Source organism: Daphnia pulicaria, chromosome 2 (assembly GCF_021234035.1).
Source record: "Daphnia pulicaria isolate SC F1-1A chromosome 2, SC_F0-13Bv2, whole genome shotgun sequence".
Classification (NCBI taxonomy): Eukaryota; Metazoa; Arthropoda; class Branchiopoda; order Diplostraca; family Daphniidae; genus Daphnia; species Daphnia pulicaria.
In genome coordinates this window covers 1,980,800-1,998,752 of record NC_060914.1, presented here as the reverse complement: position 1 = coordinate 1,998,752, position 17,953 = coordinate 1,980,800, and the positions used below count along the sequence as shown (strand labels likewise).

The following is a 17,953-nucleotide window of genomic DNA, read 5'->3' as shown; positions in this document are numbered from 1 at the left end:
CTTGGGCATCACGAACAGTCATGACTTCACTTTCCATCCCACAAAAAAAAAATAGAAAATAAAAATACGATGCAGGACAACAGCCGGTGAGCCAATCCATTTCCAAATAAAACTCATCTTCAAAGTTTCTCTCTTCCTTCTCCCTTTCCCCTTTTTTGTTGCCTCCTATCCGCATTTCCCAAATGTGGATTCCGATCCATCACGCGGCCAAGTAGAGGGAGAAAAGGGAAAAGAAAACAAGTTTTTGATCGATAACTGAATGATTTTTTTTCCCATAAGGGAATTGGATATGAAAGATGTAGAAATGGTTTTAAACTCCTAAAATGATATCTGCGCTATTAGATGGCAGTTGATGTCAGTATAAATAATGAAAAAACCTTTTCCAGGTTTGAGGTTTCTACTTTTGATGGTTTAGCAATCGATGGCTACCCGATTGTTCGATTGCCATAAATTATTTGAATAACATTGATTTTGTAGACGAAGCGGTAATGGAATTCTTTTGGATCGACAAGTTCGTTTTAAATTTCCTAATGCATAATTCAAAGACAAGAGGAAGACCAAAGATAAGAAAAATTGATATTCGAGCGTTGCCAAATTCTTATTGGATATTCCCATCCTCCTGTTGCGTCTTGTTATTGCTCTTTACCCGTCTTGCTCTGACAGCGGGAAACAAAAGCAGACCGCTCCTCCATCACTCAAATAGTCAAATGTTTAGATAGAAAGACATCTTAATTATTTATTCTTACCCTATAATCGTGGCGCCGAATCGTGTTTTCGTGTGTTGTTCCCAGTTTCACATAAAAATGACCAACATTGGCCCATCCTGAAAAGTAAACATTTACATATACTTTGAGTTGTTTTCCGGATACAAAGTGACGTTTGTTTTCTTGTGTGTGAACGTTCAAGGTTCGTCGAATGGGACAAGCGTCACTATGGGTTTACTGATTTCCTGCTATGATTCATGCTGCAGGCCAAAGATTGCCAATGGAGAATCCATCAACCCTTATGCATCGGTAAACCTATTTTGAGCCTTTCTACCTGTGTCAACACTTAATCATATGCTGCAAATCAATTTTTTTTGCAGGCTTTCAGAAGACAGTCGGAACAAGATGTTTTGAGGGAGAGGCAAATGCGAGATGAAGTCTGTGGCCTGCTTGTTCCATCCCCATCAAAGTGCAGTACTGCTAGAAATGCACCTATCATAAAAAAACCAGAAAAAGGAATGATGTATTATTCATGCACCACCTACGAATTTGTGAAGTAGTTTCTTATCTCTGCTCAAAGATTACCTTTAATTCTCAACCATGTCCTTCTTCATGTGTCACTGCAGGTAATCTGTGATTATTTCCTTGTGCTTTTTTCCATGAAAACATGACAAGTTGTATAAACCAATTGACAGAAATCCACATTTCAGAAGGAAACAAGAATAACCGTGTACTTTTTTTGTATTATAATGAATGATAGAAGCAAGGCAAAAGGTAGTAGCATAAATTTCTGTTTAAAAACACAAAAGAAAAGTTCCAATGTGAAATGGAAGTGTGCATATTACATGTGATTCGCGGGAGGGGTTTTCCAGATTGCGCTGGACGTGCGCTTATCAAAACGGGCACGTTTAATCTTAAATATAGCGCTCAGGTCAGGATCTTGAAGGAGTATGTCTCCGGGGAAAATTTGGGCGGTATCAATATTTGCTTCCGTTTGCTGCGCTAACGCCACTTTAAGATTGAAACCTAAATAATTGAATAATAATTTTTTGTTAGTGATGAACAACAAAGTTAAGCAACTTTGTAACTTACTTCTAGCCCAAGTAGGAATAGATTTTCTGGGCCTGGAATCATCGTCGGTAGAGTCATCTGAGCGCATATCACCGATATCATAGTTGTCGGGATTGAAAAGTTTCCCCTTCTTGGTCACGCGCACCTAAAAAAAACGAAAAGTCGATGCATTTAAACGCAATCCCAAAAAATTCAAGAATATGGTCATTTGCATACTGGCGTGATCTGGTAGTTTGCAAAGACAGACGAAGGCAGCGTGACGGTAGCGTTCAACGTGGAAGGTCCTGGGACTGGCACAGCAACGGCGGCGGCGGCTTTGGCTTTTTCAACCTCAGCTTGCCTGAGAATTCAAACACGTTTGGCATAAAATACTTGAAACGTTAGAGCAAAAACACATTTGACTTTCATACCTCAACTTGGCTTGCTTTTCTTGTTCCTCCTGTTCCTTCTTAACGGCTTGCAAACGAAGTTGTTCTTCCTCCTAAGAAATTAACATTCGAAAAAAGTCCATCAGCATTTATATGAATCCGCAAGGAAAATAAATTTACCCATTCCTGTTGCTTTTGTAGTTCTTCGGCCTTGCGGCGCTGTTCGGCTTCTTGTTGTCTTTGCAGCTGAGCTATCCGGACGCTGTGCAAAGAGAATTGGATTAATTTAATTTAACTTTGTCACTCAAACACCAACGCCTTACCGTTCTGCCTTCTCTTGGTTCTCAGCTTGTATTTTCTGCTTCAAGTGGGCACTCTTTTCTTCTTTGTTCTCAAGTTTTTGTTTCTGTTCTTCTTTGTGTTGTTTAGTGATTAGGGTGCGCTGCGCCAAGGCACGTTTCGCTCGAGACTCGTGTTTCCTGGATAAGAAATACGAAACAATGAATAGGAACATCAGCTGAGGTGACGAACAAGGTAAATAAAATGGACGCACCGTTTTTGTTCCTCGGCCTTGGCTTTCAAATACTCTTCACGCTTGCGAGCAGCCTCCTCTTCTTTTTCCTTCAACCGCTTGAGTTCCAATTCCTTGCGCTTGAGCCCGTCCTCTTCGGTGGCTTTAGTAGGCATCGGCACTGGCTTAGTACCCGTAAACGTGCCGATACCTGTGACTATGTTAGACGCCGATTTTCCTTGAGTCATGGTCACGTAACGATTCAGTGATGAACTTGAAGATCCAGACGATCCAGAAGCAGTAGCGAAACGAAACTAGAAATTATCAAATGAACAATAAATTATCAAAAATTGAAAAAAGTAAAAACTTTTTTTTTACTAAACTTACTTTGCTCATTAGCGTCGCAGCATTTCGGTTGACGTGAACGTTGGGCTATAACGAAAACAAATTCACAAGTTAATTGAGCATAAACAATAAGTAACTGATAGGAACTTACGCTTTCAGTCGCTTCGTTTTGCGTCGTACTGGCCAGCAACTTATTACGAGCAGCAGCAACAACGATATGTTTAGCCTTGTCTAAACTTTTCCGTGCCAAAGTTCGGGCCACAGACTATTTTTGAAATTACAAATAAAAAAGATGGCAGATGAAAAAGTGAGACATTTTTTAATGTTTGTCGTCAACTCACCTGTCTTGTCGATTTGTTTTCCTTTTCAGAATCCGAGTTTTCCAAAACAAATGTGCATCGTTTAGCTTCTTTTTCTTTTGGCTTCCGCGATACCCGTTGGGGCTTCACGGCACCTGCGGCTTCTTTGAGTTGTTGACTTGTGAGTCGCTGCAAAAGAACACGAACTTCCGGAAGAGCATACGTCTTGGGTTTTGCGCTGCTGTTTGTAGTGGTGGCAGTAGGGGTTCCTGGTCCACCGCTACCTAGTGCCGCTTCAAAGGCCTCTACTTTTGTTTTCACCGATGTAGGTTTGAAAGGGCTGTGAAAAAGGTTTAAAGATTTAGAACACCATTCGGTATTGAAACTCAGGGGGTCGTTTACCTGAAGACAAGCTTAGGAGTGAAGACCCTTTTAAGTGGAGAAGAGTTCGTTGGGTTTAACTGATTATTTGCGTTCCTCTGAATTTGCTCGTGGAGTTTCGAAGGAGTTTTTACAATACGAGGCGAATTCGGAACAACCACGGCGGATGAGCGGACAGAGGTTCCTTGGTTGCGATTTTGACGGAGGCTAGGTGCAGCAGCAGTGGGTGCAACAACAGCAGGGGCTGAACTTTCTTCGACAGGTTTTCGTGCTTTGCGAACCTTCTTTTTGAGCAAAGCGTCCGGGTCGCTTGCCACATTCAGCTCGGATGATGGGCGCTTGATTTCCTTTGGCTCTTCCAAGGGCAACGAATCTTCAATGATTTGTTTTTCGACTTTTTTGTCGGGGACAATCTTTTCGTTCTCGCTACCTGAATCAATCTTTTTTGCGACGATGCGAGGTCTACCTCTCTTCTTGGGAACGCACGGGACTTCTTCAACGAAAGCAGGGATTACGGGTACGTGCTGAATAGGAGACAATATCTCCTGTTCAACTGGCTCATCAGGAACGACGAAAGTTTCGGAAATCTCGGGTGGCGGTGAAATTACTGTTGGTTCGGACGCAAAGTTGACCTTCAACATTGTCGGTGGAGGACATTTAGCCTCTCCTTTCGAGAATGTACTATTTGCCGAGAGAGGGGGAGATGTTTCTTGTGATTTCACGAACCTTTTTTGGTTATTGGCCTTATTCTTTGATTTGGGCTCACATAGATCTGGACTTCCATCCTTCATTTCAATACGTTGGTTATTAAAATCGGAATCCTGAACAGATGACGAATCTTGGATAGACGATACATTGCTATCTGCGTCACTTTTATCTGCCTTCGGTCGCCTCATTTTTTGTCTCAAATCGTTAGCCATCTTTACAGATTGCTGGATTTTAGATTTTGCAACCTGTAAAAAAGTAGTTGATTGAATGGTCTAGAATAATTTGAAATCAAATTCATTTACACAAGAGGCCTGACGTCTTGGTCTCCCACCAAGGATTTCCTGGAATTCATTTTCTTCGTGTGAAAGTTTTCCTTTTTTTGATGGTACAGCATTGTGGTCTCCACTTGCTTGTTCTGAATGCGGAGATAAGTCAGAGCAAGGTAAGGACATAGGAACATTCATCTTACCATCATCTTCGTTTAAAAATCTTTTCGTCTGTTGTCTAGTCTTTTTCCTTGCAGGAGTCTGGGGCATTTTGAAGCCCTCCCTTGAATTCATTAACTTTTGTTTCGCTATGACAGGATAATTTATCAACCACTCTAAGTTTGCCTGTTAAGTTTACACGAACACACACATTTGTGAAACAGCATTTTACCTAATTTGAAAAATGATTTACTTACTTCGTAGTTACCGAGGGCCTCGTTTAGATTGACTTCTACTATATCAAGAAGACGTTTAAGTGCAACATCAAAGTCGTACCTTACCCTTCGGCTTGAACGTCGCTCACCCATTTTTTAAACCTGAGAAGAACCCAATCAAACTGAGTGGTAATGGAGTCAACTGAAACTACCACAAACCCAAGAGTGGGTAACAAAATCACCCAGAAATGTCTCCCAAAACTTTGTTTCAATTCGACCTGAATAAAATCTTTATTCTAAAAGAAAGTTCCCTAAAAATTAAAGCTGTAAAATTCAACGTTCTTTATCAATACTTCGACCTCGACATTTGGCGGGACCTCTTTTCACAAAACAAGAGAACAGAAAACTGAACAGCGCCCTCCAAAACGTTGCGGTTTGAATTTGAGAATTTAACGGATTTGGATTTGCTACAATGCGTGATTGCCGGATCAACCCCGACTGTGTTCGTAATTCGTTGAATAATTTTATTTTAAAAGCTTTTAACAGCTCAAATAATTACGCCTTTCGTCAAAAAAAACATTTAATTACACAATAATAAATAAATTTTTCTTGTATATTAAATATTAATTTCTTTATTAATCGAGTCGAAAGTAACTCTTCCACGCCATCCAACGGCCAAAATAAATATTACATATCAGTGCCATCTAGCGATAACAACCTTATTGATATACTCGATTCTCGAGTTATTTTTTTTTGTTTTTTTTTTTTATCGCCGTTTGATTCAACACAAATTCTGGGGATTTCAAATGATCGCATGAACGCATTTGGGGCATGGGACTCGGTCGGAAACGTTTTTTGTTTTCTCCTTTTCCATTGTTTAATCTTTTGGCAAAGCCGAGTCGGATTTCCCGCGTGCATACGCCCTGATGGAGCCAATTCCGGCCGAGGATCGGCTGCCAAGCATGCGGTCAAAAAGTGACGGCGTAGAGTGCGTCGATGAGGAAGACAATGGCGGTTTTGACCGTCTCCGAACAGAGTGAACTTCTCGTCCGAGTTCGTTGAAAGCATCCGCAATGCTGGATACCTGTTCGGCAGCGGCAACTTCGGCAAAGTAGCATTCCATTTCCTTCGCCAATTGTTCGCCTACATTCAAAATCAAATGAAACAAGTGATAACTTTGATATATAAACTGATGCAATCAACTCGTAGTAACAAGGTTATAACGGCATGTTGTGTGAGTCTCATCCAACAATTCCGGGGGGGAATTTGGGATGTTGGTGCCAACTATTCGATGACTCAGCGATCCTTAATTCATCTACGACAGTTTCCAAGCGCGTCTGATGCAACCTCAAAGCTGATTTGGTTTTTCTCTCGAGCTAAAGATTCCGCAGCCTTTCAACAGTCAAAAATGAAAAACTGGGATTATCATTGACAATGACCAGCGCATCACGTCACTCCATACAAAATAGATCATCGCTCAAAAACAGAGCTCAAAGTAATAATCAGAAGTTTGAATGAGTTTTGGCGGCCGGGCCAATTTTGACACTTGTCGGGGGTCGTGAAAAAGGGACGGGGAACTTGTGCTCCCGTGTGTGTGTCACGCCTGTCATTAGAATAGTGAAGGCGGATCGTGTCTCTTGTCGCAATCAAACGGAGCGAAAGGGGAAAAAAAGCGGATCTGTCAGAGTGTTAAATATAGGCGCCAACATCGTGATGTTTCACGATGACGTCACGCTGGAAACACACACATCAGACAACAAGGCGTAGGCTTTCAGTTCTATAATAAAACGTTATGCACGTTACCGTATATTCAGCCATTGGCCCAACGACCCGTTCAAGGACAGGACACGGAACAGATGGCAAAACAAACCCGAAATTAGCTTCCTGGGCAAGGTCAACTTATGTTCCGGACGAATAATTATTGGGGTCGCGTGAGTAGGAACGAATGCGCAGTTTTTTCATCTGGGGATGAGTTTAATTTGGTTGTTTAAATTACCTTCATGTGTGGGCACCTGTCTGAGGTGAACCATGTCGGCCTTGTTGGCCACTAAGACACAGGGAATGGTGCTGCTACTGGCGCCCGTCTGCTGATCCGCTTTGCTAACGCTGCTGGATCCGATGTTGCGGATCTCGAGGACGTGCCGCCTGAACCGCTGGATGTAGTCGAAACTCGCCTTGTCCAGTATCGAGTAAACCAGGAGGAAACCATCGGCCCATTGAATCGAATCCACCGCCAACAAATCCTTGTCCGACTTTCAATCAAATATAGTATATAGTATAAAATGCGCAATTTGTATAAAAGTTGATGAGGACACTTTTGGCTCGATGCCTGATAGACATGTTATCATTGCATTTACTTGATATACTGATTGGTATATATATTATAACGAACTGAATTCATGAAAGATGCAAGTTAACCTTCGACGACAGATGTTAGCACATCAAAGGAGACTGAATGGAAATCTGTTCAATTGTAATTGGCTTACCTTGGGACACGTATCAAGGATTTCGAAAATAACTGGTTCGCCGTTGATCATGGCCTCGTGCTTGTATCGATTCTCTGCACGTTTGAATATGTCGTCAAGGATTGGAGAGAGATAAAATACAAACGACATTCATTAGAAATGGAGGTAAAAAGGAAGAAAGAAGAAGCTTTTCATGTATATAAGAAGATAGCTGGGCGGCTTCTGTGTGTAGATATATAAATCTTGTCACGTACCGCCGCCACAAAACTCTCGGCCGATTTACACCTACTGCTCTTTAATCTTCTAAACAAAGCCCCCGACCCTCTCTCTCTCTAGAAACTTGTCGGGTTCGTATACGGTGTTTACAGCCGACACAATCAAGTGACGATTTATCTCGTACACAAAAGCAGTCGAGTCTATTTAGAGTCTGCGAGATTATAGTATATACTAGAAGATTTCCCGTTTCAAGTTTGAGACTACTACACACACATAAGCAGCTTGTTGCGCAATTGAAAATGGCCCCTCTCTCAAACTTTACACGAATTTGATCGTTCAAATGAGGTTGATAGAGAAGGAACTATATTTACCCGACTGATGGTCGTACTCTCCGATGTAACGCTTGGTTAAATACCTCACGGTCAGCGCTATAAAAATGAAAATAATACACCGTTAAGAGTATACGTGGAAAATAGAATTGTTTTTCAAAAAACAAAATGGGTTATGAAATATTAAAAGAAATATATAGGCTAATAATGTTTTCTTGGGGGCAGCCAGAGAGTCGTAGGTTAACTGTTTGGACTACTGGCTTCTCCATCAATATCCCAGAGAAGGTCTGAATGTTAGAAAAACAAAAAGAGCGCAGCGCAACCCAAGACGTTCTAGCGATTTTCCTGTACGGACGGACGGATGGACGGAGCGCGGGATTAGGTTGAGAAAAATGATGGGGAGCTCCCGCGCTCTCGCTCTCTCGAGGTGCACAAACAACAACAAATCCAACGACTGACATCATCAAGAATAGATATCCTAAACTTGCCCTTTTTTGTTTTTTTTTCGCCATCTCTCTAACGGTCTCGTGCGCATATTTCTGTCAAGTCAAATCTAACGAGTTTCCAACTGTTGGTCCGTTACACAGCTATACAGCGCTCGATTGTACGAAGAGTATGAAAAATCCGAGCGGCGCTTCTATTCACTGTTGTAAATCAAAAAACGACGCGCCTTGTTTTTATGCACAACGTCTACTCGTTTATCACCGGGAATGGAGGCACAGTCGCGAGCAAACGGCGCCCAGTCATTAAAGGTGAAACCTCAATGGCACACAGCAGGAGCAGGAGCTCGTATAGTCTACTACTAGGTCATTATAATAGCAGAGAGCTCAGACTTTTGTTATTATTGAGCTATCAATATCAAGTAGATGTATAGATCTCTGCGGATGAAGCCAGCAGCACAGCCAAAAGACTGCTGTGAGCGAGAACAACGAACTCTATTGTACGTGCTATTGTGAATTCCTAGCCGATCCTGTGCAGCATAGCACTTAATGACCTGGAGAGCTCTCTCTCTCTCTCTCTCTACGCTTTGTTGTGTGCCAAGAATGTCTGTGTTTTGGTATGTGCGAAGCAGCAGAGACTAGAGAGTCTAGAGTTGACGGGATGGATGGAAAAGCAATCAACGATCAACACTGATTTCATATGGAATAGAACCTAATCGCTTCAAACTTTTTCAGACGAGAAAAAAAAGGTAATTACACGAGTCTGTGTCTTATCGACCCCCCCACCCAGCGTGTGATGACTCACTTGACACTCATCAAATGAACAATTGGAGATAAAATGGGTCTGACCTGATTTGCCGACACTGGGACCGCCGACGACCAGCACCTTGATTTCGCTCAGCAAGGATTTCTTGCGTCGTATGCCTTTGATTGGCGACGAATTCATTTTGGTTAATTACCCCCACCAACAAAAAAATCCTGAATCACTTTGGTTCGGGAAAGAAAAATTCAAACAAACGTGGAGCCTGCCAGACAGGCGAGGATCGACTGACGACTGGGCGCGCTCCTGCCGTAAAAAAACACGCACACGGCTGCGGGAGGAGGGAACAAGACAGGAGGAGGAGGAGGGGGGTAACAAGAATTCTAAAAACGGGCCGCCGTGAACTGAACCCGAAAAAATAAGAAAAAAGGAACGAAAATAGTTGGTTGAGGAAGGAAATAAGTAATGGGGGAAAACATTTTTTCTCTGAAAGGTTTTTTTGGGGTGAAGAACGCTGATGAGCAGGAGCGTGAAAAGTCGTCGGTATCACCGCTGGATGGCGGCTGATCCATTGTTTATACACGCGGAATAGAAGCTCAGCAGCAGTAGCAGCCGAGCCAGGATCAGATCACGTCTTCGGCGAGGTCGAGAGTGCATATAGACGATATATTGTAGTGGCTTAATGGACTCACGACAGATGGGCGCGTTTATTGATGCGGTTTTCCGACGTTATTCACACAGACAGACACAAAAAGAAAAGAAAACGACAGACATATTACACGTTACACATCTTATCACATGTTGTACTCCCACATTCGTAGCAAATTGATCAGGATATCGTCGAGCCAAGTACGTAACGACATCTCCGGGATCGCTTTGGTTATTGCCGCCATATTCATACCTGCGTGAAAAATGTAACCGAAAAAAAAGTTGAATTGCCAACCTTTCTAAATATTTAAAAAAAAAACCTATCAAAATGAAATCGGAAAAACGAGTGGGGGGCTGTAAAAGGGTGAAAGTTATATCTCTCTCATCGATTTGATTATTATTATTGGCCGAGCGAAATCCGGTTTCCGTCACCAGTCGACTGGCATGGCTCGGATAAGTGTTACATTTCCCAGATTTTTCCTTGGCAAACACACGACTGTGCCAAGGACAAGATATATACAGGGGGAAGAAAGAGAGTGAGAACTAAGAGAGAGAGAGTTGTCGATGACCCAGAAATGTCGTGAAAATGCCCTGCCGTGTTATTTGCATTTTCACGACACCTCGTTGGTGTCCGACAAGTGTCGTCAGTCAATATCCATCGACGGACGCTTGTCACTCATCTCTGAATAATGTTTGATAGAATAATAATAAATGATGAAACTTACTTAAAACGGCTCTGGGTTGCATTTGACGGTAGAACAGGTTAAATAGGACTGGTGCGCCCAAAAGGCGAATGCTCGAAGGAATCGTTTCGGGCAACGTACTCACAGCCAATCTCGATTCCAGCCAATTGATCAACGTCCGGTTGCCACTAATCAACTAAACCAAAAACAACAACAAAACAATTTTTATTTCAAAAAATTTCTGGGTATTATTATGTAAATTTGCCAGAGTCTAATTTATATTACTTGGAGTTTGCCAACGTGGACGGGCGTCGAGTGTTTCAACAGCAAATTGTTCCAGTCGAGTTTGGTGGCGTTGACCGGATTGAATTGCTCGACATGAGCCCTCAGCTGCAGCATCTTCTCGGATAAAAGCGGCAACGATGAAGCGTCGTAGACAATCACCTGGAAAAGCGCATCGCCCACCGAGTAGTCGGTGATGACGTGAGTGCCGAATTGAACGAAAAATTCAACAGCCGAACGCCAAGGTTTGGTAACAGCGTCCAATTTGCCGCCAGCGTCGGGTGACGGCAACTTGGCCAGCAGGTCCGGTTCCAGCAACATTGAACCGTTGATCGATCCGACAATCGAGCGCTTTTCAATGCGCACCTATCCAAAATGAACCGCAAAAAATAACCGTCAAATGATTTCTATTTATAAATTTTTAATTGTTTTAAAAAATAATACCAGGAGGAAGATGTAGTCATCGCTTAGGTAAGTAGCTGGAACGCCGTAAATTCGTGGAAGGACGTGCTTCTTCCAGGCTGCGGTTGAGTCAAATGACGTCATTAAAAAAAAATTTAAATGTAGACAACCATTTTGCGGAGAGGGGGGAAACGGTACTTACCGGCTGCGAATGCCCACCAGGGTTTGGACAATCCGTCAACGGTGAATCCGGACAAGAATCGAATCATCAGAGCTTCGGTATCTCGACACAAGTGGAGTCGAACGGAGCGATCCATCACCTCCATCAGCTGTTGGTGCCCTCTTGAAACGATGGCGCAAAATGGCAGAGTTGAATGAATTACATTCGCTCTCGCGAGAATAACACTTAACGTGTCTTCATCGGCCCGGTCGGTTACATAAAAACGGACTGCGGAATTTCAATAAAACAAAAATTTTTTGACCTGGCGATATTCATGTGAGGACGTCTGATTTCTGGCGTGTAGAGTTTCTGATCCAAAACCGGATGAGTCGTCATCTGGAACAAGGGGAGCGTGAACGGCGATGGAGTCGGCGATCCATTGCCAATTGCCCGGCTGTTTGGGGTTGACACCAGGATCAGAGGTGCCACGTTCACGTTGAACGCTAATAAACCGTAACTCTGGAACAGATTGAAAGCTTCGCCCACTGGGAGGATGGCGTCGGTTTCCTGGACGCTCAGCATCGAATGATTGCCCGTCGATAGGATTTGCTGCAGAGTGCGGAGGACAATTGACTTGCGTTGGGAATCTGCTGTCGTCTGCTGGGCAAAGCATTGGGTCACAGTCAGGAATGCTACACAACAGCCAATCACGTTCACTAAAGTGGTTAAATAATGATGTGATGATGTCATTTTTGAGGAACTATTGACATGGCCGACCCGTCGGCAAGCCCGGCTGGAAATCAACTGATGACTGGACATGGCAAAAACTGGAAGTTAACTGTAGTAGATAGGCATGTGCTGTGTATGTGTGGGTAGTGTCTTATATATTTTTCCCCTTTAGATTTTTCTGTGTAAGTACTTTTTGATGATGGTGGGCGGTATGACTCAGCTCAGCAGAGTTGGAAAAAAAATTAACCATTTGATGTTACGTTAACAGCAGATGGTGACCGCCAAATAACGAGCGCGTACCCCAAATAATATTATGCAAGTTGTTTTGTTGGGGGTTTCGTCGTGAAATTTCAAAGAAACAAAATTCTAACTGTACAAACACACTGGGCACTTTGGATTCGAAAGAAATAAAAATCTTTCGAGCTGATTTGAAATAAAAACAAAACCAGCAGCAGCAACACTTTCACTTCGTCGAGCTGATGTGAACGTTGAAATCCGATTGAAAATTTCGTGTTGGGTCCTTTTCAATATGTATACACTGCTGGTATATATACACTGACATGACACAATCTAATGGAAGCGAATGTGAAAAGGGGTAACGTGACTTTCCCTTTCCTTCGCGGATTCCAGTTGAAAACAGAAAGAAAAAAAATATTATTTAGCCATTCGACATTGACCCCGAATTACACACGAGACTGGTGTATGTCTACCGGTGAATGGGAACGCAATCATCATTTCTTGATCTTTAGAAAATCACAAGTTGTAGCAGTAGAGACTCTGGGCGATTAAGATTACATTTCAGTGCGAGGACGTTTTAAATAAATAGGTTTACATCTCGCTCTTTCACGATTTTACCTTCGAAGAAAAAAGAATACAATGAGACTTAACGTTTTTAATGGAGACGGAGAGAAGGTTACTGTGCGGAGTTCCCCCCACCACCGGTGAGTAAAATCGTGAAGGTTCTTGATGCGGATGATTAAACGTGTTTTTAGTGTTCTACAGCCCATGAAGACATAAACGATATTACCTTGATTCTACCTAATAATTACATTAACAACGTACAGAGACATTAACCGCAAAGAAATGGATTTTTTGGGGAATTTCGTTTAACGATTTTTTGGTATTAGAACGACTGCTAATTTTGCCAAAAGTGCAGACGACTTGGTCATCAATACACACGTGTAAAACGTGTTTCGACTTAAAGTGGGTGTCACATTATCTCTTTTTTGGTTCTAAATTACGTTTTATAATTAATAGTTGACAATATGGAAAACGAGGAAGATATCGAACAGGCCAGCTTAAACTTTATTCCATGCGTGGCTTGGATTCGTCGGGGGGTTGCTAAATTAAATCCCGAAAAGGTTTCAACCTCGTTACACCGAATTGTAAGTGTGACTTGATTAACGTGTTCTCTATCTCTCAGGTTGAGCTCACTAAAGAAGAGCTTGAAGCATTAATTGGCAAAACAAAAGGAGATCTGGCTGAACTCGATGAAGAAGATAAAGAGGATGACGAGGAAGATAAAGACATGGAAGACGGAGACGACAGTGGTGTCAAAGATACTGACCAGCTAGACGAGGAAGCAGCAAAGGAGATGGACGAAGATGCTAAAATTGCAGCAGAATATGGACTAGATGACTATGATGATGGTTGGTTAATGTCAATCCAGTTATTACAGTCACTGTAATTAAGCTCATTTTTTTTTTACAGATGATGACAATGTTCTCATGGGAATTGAAAACTTGGCTGTGTTCTCTGATGAGAAACTAGATCCGTATGTCACAAAGCCAGAAGATGAGGACAGTGAAGAAGAAGAGGACTTTAACCTATTACCTACTGACAATCTGATCGCCGTTGGGCACGTTGAAGGAGACGCTGCCATTCTGGAAATATATGGCAAGTTATTGTGCAAAAAAAGAGAAAACAGTTTATTAACTCTAAGCTTAGACATATCTGTTTATTATCTCTTGGCCAAAAAATTGTGTTTATTAACTCTTAATTTCCTACCACAGTTTATAACGCCGAAGAAGCCCATTTGTACGTCCATCATGAGACGTTCTTGCCAGCTCTTCCTCTTTGTATGGAATGGATAGATTTCAATCCAACCGAAACAAAAGCAGGTAAATTAAAAATTTCTCGACCACTGGTACAATTAGATTTATTACTTAATATGGTGAAAAGGTAACTACTTGGCCGTTGGTAGCATGTCTCCTATTATCGAAGTCTGGGATGTGGATATCGTGGGCAGCTTGGAACCTGAATTTCGACTGGGCAAAAAGAAGAGTCGCAAGAAGAAGATTGAGGGTGTCGGTCACAAAGACGCTGTCCTCAGCCTGTCGTGGAACAAGCGCGTCAGGTATCTATTGAATACATTTCTTAAATTTAGAAATTTCCTAATGTCTATGTGTTTGTTTAGAAACTTATTGGCCAGTGGATCAGCCGATAACACAGTCATGTTATGGGACATGACCAATCAGGTGGTTGCTTCTACGCTGCCCCATCCGGAGAAAGTTCAGAGCCTACAGTTCCATCCCTTCGAGATCCAGACGTTGTTGACGGGCTGTTGCGACCAGGTTGTTCGCGTCTACGATTGCCGTAGCGAGAGCTTCAAGAGCTGGACCCTCGAGGGTGAAATTGAACGCGTTCTATGGGATCACTTCAATCCCTACTGCTTCTTGGCCAGCACGGAAGCTGGTCACGTCTACTACATGGACGCCCGCAACGATGAGAAACCGCTGTGGCAGTTGAATGCCCACACGAAATCGTGCACCGGTTTGGCTCTCAGCTCGCAATGTCCAGGCTGTCTCGTCACAGCCTCTCAAGACAAAGACTTCAAGGTCTGGGACATTCAGTCTGGCAAACCTAATTTTATTTGCGAGCACGATTTCAAGATTGGAGGAATTTACGTAGCCACTGCGTGTCCCGACGCTCCTTTCGCCTTCTGCATGGGAGGAGACAACCGTAGCGAAAACTTCAAAGTTTGGGACATTCGACAAAGCGCCGCCGGTTTGTGACCCCCTTTTTTATTTTCTCTTATCGACTAAAATTTTTCAATTTAATGTTATTCTCCTTTTTTTAAATAGTTTTGGACAGATTCGAAAGGCGGCAATTGGTTCAACCGTTAATCCAAACAAGTCCGTCAGAACCAGCAACAACAACCAACCAATCATAATTTTCGGGAAACTCATTTTCCTTTTTTTTTTTTTTTTAACACATTGATAAACTATTGGATGGTACGGATATGAAAAACAAATAAAATTTTTTTTTGCTGACGGTGAACGACTACTCTCGTCCGGGTATCATCTTGACAGATAGCTGTTCGTGGTCGCTGGCGGTATATAACATTTTGATCAAATTTCATTTCCTTTTTATAATCATTATTATTTATTTAATTATATCAGGAATGACCCAAATTGCCAGGTCAAATAAGCGTTAACATACTCAACCTAGGCAAAATAATAATAAAAAAAAAAGGGAATAAATAAGAACTGAACGAATTTAAGAGGTTTGGCTCGTGTTGTTTGCAGTGCCTAGTCTGCAAGTCTGTGTGTGAATGTCTGTGTCGAGAAAAAAAAAGATGATTAGAGATGATTGCGACGATCCGAGGTCGGCACGTGTGAGAAATTATGTCTTTTGAGATGAGCGAAGGAGAAATGGATGGTTTTACAAGGAACAACCGCACGATTCGACAATCATGTTGGGTAAAGTTCGCTGTTTGATGACATTATTCTCATCGGAATAGAAAATGACGAGCGGACTAAGACGAGTTGGAGCGCAACAAGGCGCTAAATGAGGCCGGGCTTCAATCGGGACCCGCTCTCGTGCCACCAACTTCTACAGAATTACACCCCAAATAATATTTTTTTTAAATTTCTGTTCACTAAATTGTCAGAATTATTTGTTAGGTCTACCTGGAGGAGCGATGCGTGTGTATTGGCGCTGCTGGCCGGCGCTGTCATAGTACGACACGATCCACGACAGTAGAAGGCGTGAAAACCGGACGGAGCCACGATCCAGTCATCCCAGCCGACGTCTTTGAAGGACACGAAGAGAGATTCTCGGCAGCACTGGGTCACGGTTGCTCCACACCTGGGCGTCGTGACACTCTGCCGCTTTTGGCGGGAGTTCCTTGAGCTGACCTCGGCCGATCTCTAAAAATATTTCGATTTTCCAACGGACTGAGATTAGACGAAATCCACCAGACACAATCCCCATTTAAAGTCAACCAAGGTTGGGGAAACTACCTGAACTGGACCTTGCCGCAGACTTACCCTTTGAGACGGATCAATCTTAATAATCAAATATGGCTGAGGATGATTAGGATGATCCAAATGGACCCTGGTATCAAGTGGCAAGCTGAGGAATCGGTGCCTGTGATGGCGGTCAATTTGCTGGTCTACCGTCACTGTGACATCAGTCGACTCCCAATCAACTAAGTAAGTTTCATTATTAAAATACCAATCTACTTTTTAAATTAATTGAATTTTTTAAAATCATACCTGATGCAGAATTATTACTCGACGTCTCCTGGGCTGTCCACAAAACGGCCGACTGAAGTGCATCTACGAGCATCTCGTCGGTGATGGGAAACTTCAAGGTAAGCGTTTCTCCTCTGGCTATCGGTGGTGGATCGTTGTGATGATTCTTGTGGTTTTTATTGCGACGAAACGTTTTGGTCGGGAACAAAATGATTTGCCTGGCCGGTTCAACTTCCTGCGCCACTTGATAGGGACCAGAAATGCTGTCGGGTAGAACAATCGTAGGCGGGAGGCTGTGCATGTGCAGGGCCACTTCTTTAGTCTTGACTCTCGGCGGTCGATCCTCCATTTCCAATCGGTCCAGGATCTGTTGTTTGGTCGACTCGATTCGCCACCGCTTGATATCGTCGTCCTTCATCACGGAAACGGTTCGCTCTCGGGTACAGGTCGGACAATCTTGATCGTTGCGTTCCAACTGCCAGGAATCACCTTGGCCAACCTGCTCCGTCTGCATGGATGCTGGAATTCAGAGCAAACGAATTGTTAAATTGGAAATGTTGGAAAGAATTTAAAAGCCACCTTACTAGGGAAATAGCCGATAAATAGCAGAGTCCAGATGACCAGTAGAGCAGGCTGTCGTGTCCCGTGATAGTTGAGTGTCCTGAACGGATTGCTCCATTGGAATAGCCGGCCGACTGATGGGAAAGGTCGGAGTAATTCTTTCTCGGATCGAAATGATATTGTGTCACTCATCAGTTCCTCTCGTCTCGACCAGTACTCCATTTGTCTTTAAATGTCTGTGTTTAATTTGTTTAAAAAATCAATCACTACTCGCACTGTATCAAAGTCACGTTGAACTTGGACGGACCGCACAAAACACAATCCGTCCGGAGCACGGGTCTGTTGGCTAATGGTAGAACTTGTAACCGTCTAGCGTTCTAATCACTCTTTTAGACACGCAGTCTTGTGACTGTGTGGTCCCTTGGCAGAGGAAGTTGAGAGAAAAGAAAGAAAGAAAATAGGGCTGCTAATGGCTCCTCCCCTACTCGCCTCCTTCCTTATGTGCGTCGTCTCGTTTCCAGCCCCCATTATTTTTTTGCTCTTTATTTTTCTCCATATGGTGCGAGAGCATCATTGACTGCGTTTTGCTTAGATTATTAATAACTGTACTACTCACTAGGCCCATGGCAGAAGAAGAAGAAATAATCAAACTCTCAAGGTCTTGTTTGGGTTAACCTGATTTCCAAGAACTCCAAGGTTAAGATTGTGGAGCGTGATGAAAGCTGACCTACGCTATCCGTGGAACGGATGGCGCGCGCGCTCGACATAAACGG

The 17,953-nt window shown here is 42.9% G+C and overlaps 5 protein-coding genes and 1 long non-coding RNA gene across 7 annotated transcripts; 2 read left to right on the top strand and 4 right to left on the bottom strand.

The window, feature by feature from the left end:
- Positions 1 to 441: 441 nt before the first annotated feature.
- Positions 442 to 1,589, top strand: LOC124327381. Its single transcript, XR_006916059.1, has 3 exons — positions 442 to 830; positions 907 to 1,013; positions 1,085 to 1,589. It is a non-coding gene; the product is annotated as an uncharacterized LOC124327381 (long non-coding RNA).
- Positions 1,428 to 5,488, bottom strand: LOC124327018 (inner centromere protein-like). Its single transcript, XM_046785806.1, has 14 exons — positions 5,070 to 5,488; positions 4,857 to 4,998; positions 4,690 to 4,802; positions 3,701 to 4,632; positions 3,341 to 3,638; positions 3,151 to 3,264; positions 3,042 to 3,086; positions 2,697 to 2,968; positions 2,467 to 2,622; positions 2,324 to 2,405; positions 2,186 to 2,256; positions 1,992 to 2,115; positions 1,797 to 1,920; positions 1,428 to 1,730 (listed from the first exon to the last, which is right to left on the bottom strand). The coding sequence occupies exons 1-14, from the start codon at positions 5,178 to 5,180 to the stop codon at positions 1,546 to 1,548; spliced, it is 2,769 nt and encodes a 922-aa protein (XP_046641762.1). The 5' UTR covers positions 5,181 to 5,488; the 3' UTR covers positions 1,428 to 1,545.
- A 155-nt stretch (positions 5,489 to 5,643) lies between these two features.
- LOC124327286 (ras-related and estrogen-regulated growth inhibitor-like) lies at positions 5,644 to 9,544 on the bottom strand. Its single transcript, XM_046786281.1, has 5 exons — positions 9,327 to 9,544; positions 8,080 to 8,136; positions 7,514 to 7,587; positions 7,024 to 7,279; positions 5,644 to 6,170 (listed from the first exon to the last, which is right to left on the bottom strand). Exons 1-5 carry the CDS (start codon positions 9,421 to 9,423, stop codon positions 5,905 to 5,907), a joined length of 750 nt encoding a protein of 249 aa, XP_046642237.1. The 5' UTR covers positions 9,424 to 9,544; the 3' UTR covers positions 5,644 to 5,904.
- A 376-nt stretch (positions 9,545 to 9,920) lies between these two features.
- Positions 9,921 to 13,004, bottom strand: LOC124327160 (torso-like protein). 2 transcript variants are annotated; one of them, XM_046786086.1, is made up of 6 exons: positions 11,735 to 13,004; positions 11,455 to 11,642; positions 11,295 to 11,371; positions 10,854 to 11,216; positions 10,611 to 10,764; positions 9,921 to 10,138 (listed from the first exon to the last, which is right to left on the bottom strand). In XM_046786086.1, exons 1-6 carry the CDS (start codon positions 12,229 to 12,231, stop codon positions 10,032 to 10,034), a joined length of 1,386 nt encoding a protein of 461 aa, XP_046642042.1. In that variant the 5' UTR covers positions 12,232 to 13,004; the 3' UTR covers positions 9,921 to 10,031. The 2 variants fall into 2 exon arrangements, with proteins under 2 accessions (XP_046642042.1, XP_046642043.1); XM_046786087.1 differs by having other exon boundaries at positions 11,455 to 11,594.
- Positions 13,005 to 13,243: 239 nt separating this feature from the next.
- Positions 13,244 to 15,414, top strand: LOC124327139 (periodic tryptophan protein 1 homolog). Its single transcript, XM_046786058.1, has 8 exons — positions 13,244 to 13,344; positions 13,399 to 13,502; positions 13,565 to 13,790; positions 13,852 to 14,037; positions 14,154 to 14,261; positions 14,323 to 14,497; positions 14,558 to 15,147; positions 15,225 to 15,414. The coding sequence occupies exons 2-8, from the start codon at positions 13,407 to 13,409 to the stop codon at positions 15,311 to 15,313; spliced, it is 1,470 nt and encodes a 489-aa protein (XP_046642014.1). The 5' UTR covers positions 13,244 to 13,344; positions 13,399 to 13,406; the 3' UTR covers positions 15,314 to 15,414.
- Positions 15,415 to 15,708: 294 nt separating this feature from the next.
- On the bottom strand, positions 15,709 to 17,863 carry LOC124327178 (bone morphogenetic protein 2-like). Its single transcript, XM_046786114.1, has 5 exons — positions 17,204 to 17,863; positions 16,641 to 17,138; positions 16,413 to 16,573; positions 16,053 to 16,292; positions 15,709 to 15,975 (listed from the first exon to the last, which is right to left on the bottom strand). Exons 1-5 carry the CDS (start codon positions 17,400 to 17,402, stop codon positions 15,805 to 15,807), a joined length of 1,269 nt encoding a protein of 422 aa, XP_046642070.1. The 5' UTR covers positions 17,403 to 17,863; the 3' UTR covers positions 15,709 to 15,804.
- Between the last annotated feature and the right edge of the window lie 90 nt (positions 17,864 to 17,953).